Here is a 13,413-nt window from a genome sequence, read left to right as displayed (position 1 = left end):
AATCAGAGCTAAAAATAATGATTTTTATCCTATCCTAGGGGAACAAATAAGCCCTTGGGTTTATTCTTTCTAATAAATGTGCATTTCAGAAACAGATTTTTTTCTTTTTCTGTAATTAAAAAATTCCAAAGCAAGAAATGTAATATTTTTCAAAAGCAATTTATTTGCTATATTCTTCCTTCCTGGATCAAATTAACCACTAAAATATTCATTTGTGAAACAGATGCAAAAGCACTTTGAAATAACCAATGTGGCCAAATGATACAACACAGAAAACTTTATCTACAGATGTTTGGCAAATCTGGCAAAGGCAGTGTTGCTTGTGCCAGGGTCCTGCAGCTACTACTCAGTCTGTTTACAATGGGTATTTTTATTTTTCCTTTCTGTAATCAATATGAGGAAATGTTAATGGCTGCACAGTAAATATCTGTATTTTTCAATTCTTGGATTTCTTTGGAAATACCAGCAAACAAGTGAAAATGTCTTCAGGTGTTATTTATCTCCTTCTGGTTAAAAATAGAAATAGTTTTGGAGAATGCTTTTGTCTATGTGACTGAAAGAAGCAGAGTGTGTGTGAGTCACGCCAAGTGCACTGGGAAGGTCTCCGAGTGCAAAGTCACCGTAGGCTCCCCCATAAAGAGTCTGTGGCTCTAAAAGCAAATATTGAGCAGATCTAAAACTGTTCATGACCCTTTTCTTCTAGCTGGGATCTGAGGAATGACTTCATGCCAAGCATCTCTGGGCTGTGTCCTGTAATGAGAGCACACCTTGGAAAGTGGTGAAAGAATGGAAAGGATTAGCACATTGACTTTTCTCTTACTCTCCTACCGGCTGTCACCCAAAGCAAAAATCGGCCCTGGAGGTGCTCCCCAAATACTCACTCCTGGGTGTATATTTAGGAGTGAAATAGTGGAGAATGTGCAGAGTGTCCCTTGGCAAATGATCTATCAGTAAAGTACTTTTTTGTATGCTGTGGTGTTCGTTCTCTACCGAAATGAAAAATAGTAGAGCAATTTGCATATATCCCCATTAATATAACATGACAATGGTCTGTTTTGTACATTCAAGGGTCTGTACTTGAAATGAGTGCCAAAATACTCAATTAGAGATTATAGTAGTAGAATTGAACCCATTCCTTCCCATCTATTAAAATAAATCATGTAAAACACTTACATTTGCAAGTTTTACCATTTCCTTCCATCCCAGTGGGGCAAATTCCACATGCATAAGATCCAAAGGTGTTGAAACAAGACACTCCAGGAAAACAAGGACTCTCTTCACATTCATTCTTGTCTTCCTGACAAGTAAACCCTGTGGCAAAGCAAAGGGGAAGTTAATAATCAGGAAAGGTTCCCTGTTTATAGTTCAGCTCGAATGTTGAAGCAGACAAAGGCTCACTTCTCAGCTGCACACTCATTACAGGGAATGTCACTCATGTTCCAGCCAAATTCCCCACTGTCTCACTTCATCCTGCCTTTATCACACTGTTTATTACTGTCGTTATTGGCTCCAGAAGTGATGAATTTGGGACTACTCCTCATGGAAAGCTGTGCATGTTAAATAAAAATGCACATAAATGAAATTAATATTGCCCCTTCATTTCACATCTTTGCTGCTGTTTTTGTTGTCTTCTTAATGTGAGATCTTTGTCATGTACTGAAGAACCCCATGAATTTCACCATTTTGGCTTTAGGGTATGAGGAGCCATGTACTGACCTCTATTGCACTTTCTGTTTCTATGTGGACCTTGCATATCTGTGAACCAGCCTTTCAGAGTCTGGTTGAAGGTAAACCTTACAACATTATCAGATTTTTAAAAACAACCCAAGTTTTTCTATTTGAAATCAACATTTGAAAACTTCAGAAAATGTCACTGAGCCACAATACTGGTGGATAGATTGCCACAGGATCTGAATCCAAAACAATCTCTCTTGACTATTGCTGATTTTAGACCCCTTAAATATCCCTTAACTGATATTCAAATTCACAACTCTGAGTGATTTAATGAATACCTCTAGGGGAGGGTGACCCAAAAGATAAAATCACTATCTGAACAGCAATGAGGAAGAGTAATCAAATATAATGTTGTTTAAAACTCCTCCAGGCTTCAGGTTCTGCTGTCTCTGTGCACTTGGGCAAACTTGGCTACTGCTGGTCCCAGGATGTACAGCCCTGAGGGCAGTCACAAACTAGCCCAGACCACTTTCATTGAGGCATCCCCTTTCTCCCTGTAGGAATATACAAGGAGATTGGGACAGCTTCTGGAGAATCCAGGGGCATGCCTCAAGACATAGTACCAGGTACAGAAAGGTTTGATCCATGTCAGATATCCAGCTTTATTGTGACAAAAGGTCTAAGGATAAAGAAATCTTTTTTTCCTTCAAAAAATAAAATTTTCACAGAAGAATTAATTACAGGATGATAAAAACAGCGTTGTTATTCATCTCCTACAACATAATCTCTCATTGCTTCAACATTGCAGACAGCTTTCACTAGTCCTTTCAAGTTAAAACAGCATCTCAATGTAGAAAACTCAAACTGAAATCTCTCTATAGATTGAGCTGCCTAAAAAGCCAGTGACATCACCTTCCCATGCCTGCTTCTTCTTGAGGAAAAAAAGAACAGCAACATGAAAGCCACATCCTTTTTCCTGCGCCATCTCGAGCTAATTTGTTATGGTTTTCTTGCTTCTTGCTTCATTTATTGAAACTGGACATCACACAGTGTTGCAAGGCTAGGCTTAACTTTTTCCTTCCCTCATTAAATCTTGGCTGTTTATATTTCATTATTCAATTATCACATTCCTGGCATCAGACTGCTTTCCTCTGATGCTGATTTCTGGTCATGCATTGGGAAATTATTAGACATCACATGGAAAATACTGAATAAGTAACCCTCTGATTGGATTAGTAATTTCTTTCTCTGAGTATCATACAAAGACATGTAACATGCCACCATAGACGATGTTGGATCAAAGTTCCCAGTTTCAGTAACAACAGTCACTTCTCCCTTGGTCCCTCTCATTCTCACCTTTAAATACTCTATTTTCACTGCAAAGGGCTGTCTTTCAAATCTTGAGACAAGGGCATTACAGAAATCAAAGGAACACCATAAGTAACAAGATAAAATTCAGCCACTTGGCTGATTTTTGTGATGTTAAGGTGAAACTATGCAAGCACTGCTTTTCACACAGAGATTTTATTTTAAACAGTGTCTGACCAATTTTGGCATAATGACAATCCTGATGAATCCAAGTAGAAATGTTTGCAAACTTGGCTGAATGATGCTGAAGAAGAAGCAGAAATGGACAGAAAGCTGTCTGCATCAAGAAGTGTCAATTATTCTGTTTACATGACCTCCTGTGCACAGTAGCACAGGGGAGACTCAACTGTCTTGGCACTGCTACAGTGCAAATAAAAATAATAGGAATAGAAGTTCATCAAGTTCCAAGGCTGAACCTTGTTTATGTGCCAGCTATATTTCTCCATCCCTGCATGGGAAGTTGTTTGAGAAAATAAAGTCCTTTCATGCCTCAATAGGAGCTGACCACCTACAGATGCAAAGAAAGATTTTTTTTGACTGTGTTCACATTAAGTTGGCTCTAAAGGAACAGAAAAATCCCACTTAGGGTCTCTATGGTGATTAGGAACCACTAACAAATCCTGGGAGTTTCTTCAGTTTCCTGAAATATAAAATTAAATTATTGTTCCATCTTGCTTCCCATTCCATCCCTAACTTTGTACAGGTATATGGGGAAAGAAATAATGATTTTGTGATTGGGATAGTTTTCAAGGATTTCTGTTCTCAAGTGGTGTTCTTGCTTTCTGTGGCCAAAATAATAAACAGCATGGATCTGTGTTATTTTGTTGACAATGCAGATGAAAAATGAACGAGCTTTGAACACTCAGAGATCCAGTAACAATCCTGGAATCAGCCTTCTCTCAGATTTTCTACTGGCTTTTCTCCCTGCCTCATTCCCATTCTTATATTTTACCCTCACACTGATGCACCTGAGCTGCTGCTTCCCTTGCAGGGGTGTTTGGGAACCTCTCACGAGTTCTTGTTTCTGTTGCCTGTTTGCTGTCATTTGTAAAGATTTGATGGTGAAGTGGTGCTGTCACTTGAAATGCATAGCATTGCCTTCTCATTAGATTATTGATGGTTTTCTGGGGAATTGAGACATAAACATAGCATCAAGAATGAGCTTTTATTGTTGTCACCAAACCTGCCCTAAAGTAAAATCATCTGCTTCCCAGCTGGCTTGCAGCTCCACTTGTTTATAATTTTTCACCTGCTATTAAAACTTTGAGATGTATTCTTTTTTCACTCAATCATACCTTATTTTATTTTCTTTTGTTTCTTTTGTTTTGGCATTTTTGGAAAAACAGAGGAGAACAGCAAAACTCTTGCACTGTAATTTATCTTGCAAGAACTAAAGGTGCAGGAAAACCTTTTTTTTCTCTGGCCATCAAGGTGCTGTATGCCCTTTATCTCTCTAGTCAGCAGGTCCACTGAAGTTATTAACTCATGGAATTATATAGATTTTTATTAATTTAATCCAACTCCTTACAGGCAATCAAAACATTTCTCATTGTATATCTCCATAAATTTCACCATAAAAAGTTCCCAATTTCTCCTGTGCTCATAGGAATGTTCTTTCCAGGGGATTAAAGACATTCTACGTATGTTTGGTTGGCTTAGGGATTTTTATATTTTGATCAAAGTTCTGTGTAAGGACTTTATTCTCCATGCTTAGGCTTGTGTGTTCTTGTCTCAGTGGGGTCTCTGGTGGTGTAGTCTTTGGACAGCAGCAGGCTTTGGCCATTAGGTAGCATTACCCAGAGTCAACACAGATTAGGTGTCACAGATCTTTTAGGCCCTTTTTATGGACTTCTGAAAGATTTTTATTTTTCATTTCTGCTGGAATTTTATAGGAATGAAATCTGGGCTTGCAGTCCCACATGACCAAAGCAATAAGGGTTTCACAAGCTGCTGACAGGCAGGAAGGGTACCTTGCCCACTGAGTAAAATCCGTTCACTGCTTTTGTTTAAAAATTAGGGGTTTTCTGTATATATGCACAATTAGCAGTCATAATGATGTGCATTTGATGTTCTACTTTGTTTTTCAAATCTCTAACACCTGCAGCAGCCAACCTTACGGGTCTCAAAAATACAGAGCAGGGGGTTAAGTGATCATCTTCTTCCTTTAATTAAAATCCCATTTTGGCCAGCTCTTCTGGTTTTGGCTTGGATAGAATTTTGAAACCAGGGCACCAGCCTTGAAGAGTTTCAAGGGTTAGATTTTGTTCCATCATCGTATCTGACAACTCACTGGGCTTGTGACTTTCTAATGCTTAAATTTAATGAAGCTTCAAGCAGGACTAAAGGACCATTTATTTTTTCATGTTTTCCATATCTACTTCTTCCTAGACCTAGGAAACCTCATTTAATCCTAGTTCTTTCCTCAGCTTAATTAAGTGAAATTCTGTAGAGTGCAAAAGGGCCCTGCATCTTTGCCTTTTCTCTCTTCCGCTCAGTCTTCTCCTAGATCATCTCATGGATGGACAAATCCATGGGAAATGAGCAGGAAGCAACAGAGATTTGGAAGGTTCACATCCTCCTTGAGCAATCATTTCAGGACAACAGAGCTTTAGCTCATTTTTCCTTATCATTAGATAGAGAGATCATCTCTCCATGTCTAAAGCTAAGCCATGGCAGCAGAAGGGCAGGATTATGTTTGCAGTCCATTTGGCAGATGTTGTGCTTAAAAAATCCTGTAGCTCAATGCATCTGTGGTTAAACCAGAGATGCAAACAAAGAGGTGTTACCTCCCAAACCAGCGGGGCATTTACAAGAGTAGCTCTCCACGCTGTCCACACAGGTTCCACTGCCACAGGGGTTTGATTTGCAGTCCCTGATGTCTTCCTGGCAGAATTCTCCATCAAATCCATTTGGACACAAGCACAGGTATTCACCAAGGCCTGGAGGGTATTTGATATTGGTGACACATGTGCCACCATTGAGGCAGCTGCAGGGCTTCACTCCAACCTGGGGAAGGCAAAGGGAATTGTGGTAAGATTCCTATGAGTAATCATGGCTGGGAGGTATGTTGTTACCCTTTAGGAAAGGAGAGATTTGCACTACAAACATGTTATCCAGTATTATGGAAACTTATTTCTAACCAATTTCCTTTGTCTAGATAGATGGTCTTATGCTCACTGTACTTATTTATTTGACTGAGAGCCTGATTTCAAAGGGATTTCTTTTTTCATCATTTAGGGGCACATTCTGACTTCTTATAAGGAAAAAAACCCAACCTTATTTGCTATAACAGCAGATTTCACATCGTATCTGAAGGCAGAATTTGTTCCTTATTCTTCAAAGAAGAAAGGAAAAATCTTTTCTCTTTGCCTGCCTTCCCACCTTTCTCTTTCACATTACAAATGGCTCCCAGGCAGGAACATGACTGTGGCATTCCTTATCTGGTCTCTCTCTTCAGGGAAGGGAGATCCATGGTTGTATTTTACGTATGTACAAGAGCTGCATTTCTACAGATTCAAAGCTCTGCATTATCTCCCCCAGATAACACGGGTCTAGTTTGAAATATTTCCATTAAAGCCATATCTAGGCTCCAGTTTCCCCTCTGCTGTGTGGGTTCAGCAGATTGGTATTCTGTGGTTTGAATGAGTAAAAATAGGAATCTCTAGGAATAAAAATCTTTTCTTCACAAAACTGTTCTTATGTCAAGAGTCTGCATCCTGCTTTATTAGCTCATCCGATCAGAGGATTAATGTTAGCCTATACAATAAAGACAAAGCCATGCACAAGCTCTGCCAAGAAACTTAGATTGTGGAGTAATGACATAAGAGCAAGACACCCTCTAAAAATATCATTGAGAATGAGTTATAATCTCCCTTTTATAGCTAAAGCCTGGTCTTTTATGTTATATGCTTTTTTTGTGCAATCCAGATGCAGAATGTGAATTTTAAAGCAGATTAATGAACCATTAAAAGGCTCTGCAAGAATGTTCTTTCAAACAGCAATCAATAGCACTCTCTCTTCTTCCCTGTATATATAGTTTCTATGTTCTCAGAGATATTTATTCCATTAGTTGATCATTATTTCTGCGCTGGATATTATACGCTTATGAGGAAATAGCTGAAGCCTTGTTTTTCAAGACAGTAACAAATTATTAGCAATGATGACAATTGCACAATTGCGTTGACATGACAAACAGGTTTGTTTTGTTTTTCCTTTAAAGTATTCTTTCCCTTACCTCAATAGAGTATCTGCTCTGTGCATTGCACTCATCTGACACAGTGAATTCAAACGTCTGTGTTTCTTCTGAATCAACTTTCCAAAGGAGAAGGCCAGCAGGAGAGAGCCTGGCATCCCGTGGCCCAGCCTCCAAGATGAATAGCACAGCTGACCCTTCTGGATCCATTGCTATTAGCTGGTAAACAAAATTCTCACCAATAAATGTCAGCAGCTGGCTGGAGGGGGCCTGGAACACAGGAGGCAGGTTGTCTAAACAGCAAAAATGAAACCATGATTACATAAACTCTGGTTTCTCCCACATAAAGATTCTCAGAGTGGGTCTTTGAAGGAATGCTCTCAAAGAAAACATACAGACCATACCTAAAGGCTAATGAAGGACGGGATTTGGGTGTAGAGGCAGCAAATAGCTTTACCAAAATAACACCTTTTTCCTCCCCCTTTTTTTGTGCCCTATGCTGAATTTTTGTCCCATCCTGCACTTTGGTTAATTTTGATGTGCTATCTGATATATAGGAGTAAATAATATATGATTTCTATAACCTTCCCCTAGTCCTGATTCTTCCTAGAACTGTAATTAGCTATATTTCTTATACTTACATATATAATCTACCTACCAGGCATCCATTTAAACATAAGCAAAATAAATCTCAAATGCTGAATGCCAAATGAATTGGGTGGGCAACGCAGAAGGAAAAATAAATTGTAACTCCTCCATTGAGTAGGCTCTCCTGCCTTTACCCATGAGGAGTAATTAAACGAGCAGTTTCAGTGAATTCAGTTGGACATTTATCAGGAACAAAGGTCTTTTCAGTGCCAGCAGAGATACATCAGTGATGCTGAGACTGTCCATCCCCAGTGACAGTGGTGTGTATCATGTCACCTTTGGCACTGTTATTTCTAGGGTTGCTGTTTACATTCAGTATTTCCTTAATGAAGATAAAAACCCCTAATTTTACAAGGCTATTCATCAGCAGAAGATAAATGCTACCTGAAGATACTTTCAATGTACATAGGTAAAGAGGACAAGGCAGAGAAAATGATTACATTTTATAATTAGAAACCAAGGAGAAGTAAGATCAGATGAGTACCCTGAGGTGACAGCAGCTCTTTTCAGGGCCAGGAATTTCATCTTCATGTCTTAAGCCTCCTTAGGCTCAAGGCATCTTTCCTTTTCAGCCAGTAGAGCAAATTGACAGGTATTGATATTTAAAGGAATCTTCTCACAATGTAATTTGACCACAGTTATGTTTAACTTAAAGCACATTTCTAATACCAAGGATTAATTTTGAGCCGTGCTATAACACTATGAACTATATACGTGTTCTCATAAGGACTCCTTGCATTATGCTCATGGGAAATCATTAGGGTTTTTTTTGTGGTGCATATAATTTTTATCCAACTTTGCTTTCCATAGCACGGCTTAGATGATGCAATTATTTAAATATGTGTCTCCTTTATTGCTGCTGTGCTATGAGAGCTTTCTAAAATGCTTGTCCAGCAGATTGTCCTGGCATAACTGTTGAAAGCTTCCATCTATTCATTTACCTTTTATTTCCCAAACACTAAAGCCATGGAGCCCATAAAAGTTGTGCCCAAAGTAATCAATGAAATATTGATGCAGGCTATGCATTTATGGATAAACACAAAGGTGTTAACTGAATGGATGGTAAGTGGAAGGGGTAGGCACAAAATAACATAAAATCAGATGTTCTGAAAGGAGTCTGTGGAGGAGTGCTTCTAATCCTACAGAGATCTGCTTGCCATACAGTAAATATATATACACTCTCCCTATCACTGCAGAACTTTTAAAGAAGTTTTCACACTTTTGAAAACAGGTCTGACAAACCCTTTCTTCTAAATATTTTTAAATTTTGACATAATTTAAAAGTGAACCATGATATGTTTCAGAGTTCCCAAACCAGTTCTTGCTTTATAAATTTCACAATGCATTTATCAGGTTTCAGGGAGAACAAGATGTACAGTGCATGCAGTGGAGTCTGCATTTCTGCTGTACCCAATTATTCCCACTGCAAACAGTCTATGTGCACTGCCCAGGATAGATTCAGGTTAGCTGAGTGGAGGAAGGATATATTTAATAAAGTGAGCCATAAATTCCCAGGTAAGTGCTTCTAAATTCTAGAAAATAATCCCCTGTCTTACTTTCATTAACAGACCAGGTGAACTTAGAAATGTCAGGTTCACAGAGAAGACAGGGGCTTGTAGGGCTTGACTCTCCTTCACCATAGCAAAGTCCATCTATATTGCATGTATTTTCCTGCAAAAAAAAGAAAACAAATAGGAATAAAAATTGGTGGGAGGTGAAGGAAATGAAAAAAAAAAAAAAAAAGAATAAGAAACGTAAGAAATTAGCAATTAATAATTTCTGGATATAAGCAGAAATTCACTTGTCCCTTGAAAAAGCAGCAATTTAAATGTTGGTGCTTTCTGCTTACAGTGAGGAAACTGTGGAAGTTTTCCAGTTTCAGCTTGGGATCCTTTTAGCTTTGAATGTTTTAGCTTAGGCAATGGGGTGTTGCTTTGTCATAGATGGATGATGGATGCAACAGAATGTGACTATTTTCCCATTGTCACACTCATGTGGTGTATGTGGTCACCATTCCCAGCTGTGACTGTCAATATGAGCATCAGGAATCCATGAAAGTGAGCTCCACGAGACTCACAAAACCAAGACTAGACAAAAGCTTAATTCAAAATACTGGAATCCCACTCTTCATGAACATTTGCAAGAGCAACACTATAAAAGCAGAATAAAGAAGTGCATTAGAATTTAGGCTTCACGAGGGAGCTGTCGAGAAGAGCTGAGCACATCCAGGGGTGGAGCAGGACATCCCAAAATGTTCATCCCTCTCATTTGTGAGGTGATGTTCTGTGGGCACAGCAGCCTTGGGCTGACCTGCTCCTCTCCCAGCTGGGAGTGTGTGGGTCCCAAGTGGGCTGAAGGCACTTGGGTTATGTAAGAAGGGAACACAGGGACATAATTAACAGCTGGAGCTAACGATCTGTCCCATGGGAAGAGGAGTTAGGCCTTGTAGACAGTGTTGAGCTACACAGGCAGGTGGGACTTTATCTGACCATGCAGATTCCCAGAAAAACATGGAATACTTCTGGGAACAAGGAGGATGTCCTTGCCACAGTGGGACAGTGGGATAGATGAGATACCAAACACATTTTTCGTTTTCCTTCCTTTATTTTTCTGAGACTGATATTGCTACTGACCCTGTGTTTTCTGTCTACTGCTTTACTGGTGTCCCAAACTTCTTTTGCAAACTGCATTAGTCAATATTTTAAATAATACCACTTTAGGGTAATGGGTAAGGTAGAGAAACAAAAAGCATTCTCATAATGACCACGACATGATAGAACATGACAGACCTCCAGCTTTAAAACCTGGATGTTAATTAGATTTTATTACATTGTTGTTTTCAAGAGCTTGATGCTCTGATGAAAAAAAAAAAAAAAGAAAGATGCTTTTATTTTTTTTTCTGATGTGGTACAGTTTGGTACAGAAAGGGCTCCATAAAAGAACACAGAATGTGAAATGGGCTGATATAAAATGTCCCCTAATTGAAACACCTTCTCTGAAAACAATTTAGGTGTTGCAGAGTAATGTAGAAGGAGTAATTAGACTGTGGTCTGATGCGATTGAAAGCCTGGTTCAAATATTCCCTTGAAGCATCCTAGAATGGAAATTGCTATGATCCCTAAGAGAACACCATATTGAGAGACCATATACATTTCTGAGTTTCAAAAACATAAGAATAAGGAAAGCCTTTGACAAAAATCCCTCACCTTAGTTTTAAGTGAAATGATTCCGTCACGATTATTTTAATCTGAAACTAAAATGGTTTTGCCCTCAGTTGGGCTGTGTTGGCTTTCCCTGCCCTTATCTCTCTGAGGGCAGTGATGGAGGGACTTTGAGACATCCAGTCAGGGCCAGACTACCACATAGGTCTATAAAGTAACTTCTATTCACTCACTTACTTGGAAAAAAGGTGAACTTTTCTTTTTAAATTTTGGTAACTGGTATGTGCTTGCAATCAGTGCAGGTTTTAAAACTGTATTTTCTCATTATCATTAATGAGAACAGTGAATCAAATGAGTTAAGATGTACCTGATTAATCTTCATTTTATAAAAAAGCAGACTGGTGGCCTCCTATTAATTCATACTTGCCTCAGGGCAGGAAAGCAGGATCATCACAATCAAATATCCCACCTAATGCCCTCCAAAATTTTTTTGAAGCCCCACAGCAAACCAGATAATTTGCTTAATGCAAATCTCTGGAAAAAAAGAGAAGGGAAGACCTTTTTAAGGGATGTTACACCAATGATTCCCCAGGAAAACAGAGAGTTATAGTGCTCTGCAGGCAGTTTCTAACATGTTAGCTGTTTAAAATGTAGCTCTAGACTTTTGGTACGGTTTTGAAACTGTCAAAATACTATATGTTTGTACTTAGCAGTGTTTAATGCAAGCAAGAATGGTTTATGTTCTCTCAAGGGTGTTCTCACATGACAAAAACTGTATAACATGCATCTTTTTGTGCCTCTTGCTAAGGCAGAAAATGGGAATAGAAATGATATACCCTCACCAAACAGGCTGGGAGAGGGAAAATAGCAGAGACACTTCAGAAGAGAAGTTAAGCCTCTCAGGGCAGGCTCCTCACTCTTATTTACTCCCACTAACAGCTGCAAAGGATAAATGCTGCCAGCCATGGGCTTTCCTGAGGTGTTTGTGTGATTAAGGTCCATCATAAACCATCCATGCTCTATCAGGTGTTCATACCCCACATAAATATGAAAAAGAAATAAAATATCATAGATGTGAGGTTGTGAAAGAGAAAAGCAAAGTGTTGGGCTGTGCAGCTGATCTGTGAAATGGGTTTTCCCCTTCCAGAGCAGTTATTACACACAGCACATCAGAGGGAGGGGGAGGGCTAAGGAAGAGATGAACGATCCGTATTAAACCTTTATGATCTTTAAATTACCTTTAATTTACAAAGTCCGGTCGGATGGAATTGGCAGACCTGGCAGACCGCGTCGTACAGGGTCAGCACTCTGGAATTACTGTACTGGAAGCCATCGTTAGTGATCTAAATGATACAAAAATCATCTTTATAAGTAATAATGTTCCATATGGAGACTGTCTGCTCATTGTGGAGCATATACCACTGCCCCCTTGAACTGGATGTGTGCCAGAGAGATAAATTAAACCACTTGTGAGTGGCTCTGCGAGCTAACAAATTGCTTAATGCTCCAAACTAGAAACTCTTCATTAATAACCAAAAGATCTTTAGGCTCAGCTGGCATTCAGCTTTCTGATTGCTATTAGGTTTTATCCTGAAGGTTCTCTTTTATTTTTTCTCATACCCTTATGGAAGCTGCACTCAAGTACTACCAGGGGGATTTCAAGGAGTGTGAAACACAATTAACATTTTTGGCTGGAACTCAGAATGACTTTTTTACTAATAGCAAATCAGTAAGTAAAATCCTTGGCCTGAAAGTGTAAAGAAAAAGAAAAGAAAAAAAAAAAGAAGAATGTGTATTATATAGGTTTATTTGAAATTAACTTTATAAAATATGCAAGGGTGGCAGATATGAGAAACAGTCTTGTTTCTGTAGGAAAGTACATTAGAGCAGTCACCTGTCCCAGCTTATAATGGGTATATGTGGGTAATTCAGAAAGCCTTGAACATGGCCTTTTTTATATAAGAATGCTTACACAATACAAAAGAGTGGAGTAAATTTATATTTTAATTTTTTCCACAGTTAAAATGAAAAGATACCAGAGAAGTGTGGATAAGTGGTTAGCTTTTGAGAATGCTTTGTGAGACATCTTGAGTGGTGTGAACCTTAAAGTGCACCCCAAAACCCTGGAGAAGGCCATGCTGTAGACACTGATGAGAACCAGCAGGAAAGCAAAGCCCTTTTCTCAGGTAATTTTCAAGTTTTTTCTTCTCACAGTCAAAATAAAGCTGGTGTTTAGCAAATCTAACAAGGTTTGCTTTGGATTCATCTGGTACCCCTGTGTTTTCTTACTATTAAAAAAACAATCCCCAGCCCTCCTCCATCTCTCCTGAGGCCACAAAGCTGAAACATCCTCAGTCCCTTTACAGGGGA

At 38.9% G+C, this 13,413-nt stretch overlaps 1 protein-coding gene across 1 annotated transcript in view; it reads right to left on the bottom strand.

The window, feature by feature from the left end:
- LOC102112104 (von Willebrand factor D and EGF domain-containing protein-like) overlaps positions 1-13,413 on the bottom strand; it is a 130,264-nt gene that overhangs the window by 56,966 nt on the left and 59,885 nt on the right. Inside the window, exons 14-18 of the mRNA XM_088058618.1 lie at positions 12,282-12,386; positions 9,439-9,553; positions 7,277-7,527; positions 5,829-6,048; positions 1,174-1,311 (exon numbers count right to left, since the gene is read on the bottom strand). Coding sequence (XP_087914744.1) covers positions 1,174-1,311; positions 5,829-6,048; positions 7,277-7,527; positions 9,439-9,553; positions 12,282-12,386 — 829 coding nt within the window. The remainder of the gene's footprint in view (positions 1-1,173; positions 1,312-5,828; positions 6,049-7,276; positions 7,528-9,438; positions 9,554-12,281; positions 12,387-13,413) is intronic.

This window comes from Pseudopodoces humilis, chromosome 8 (genome assembly GCF_049639895.1).
Source record: "Pseudopodoces humilis isolate 2021_Gansu_Grassland_sample_001 chromosome 8, ASM4963989v1, whole genome shotgun sequence".
In the NCBI taxonomy this organism is placed as follows: Eukaryota; Metazoa; Chordata; class Aves; order Passeriformes; family Paridae; genus Pseudopodoces; species Pseudopodoces humilis.
This window is presented reverse-complemented; position numbering and strand designations above follow the sequence as displayed.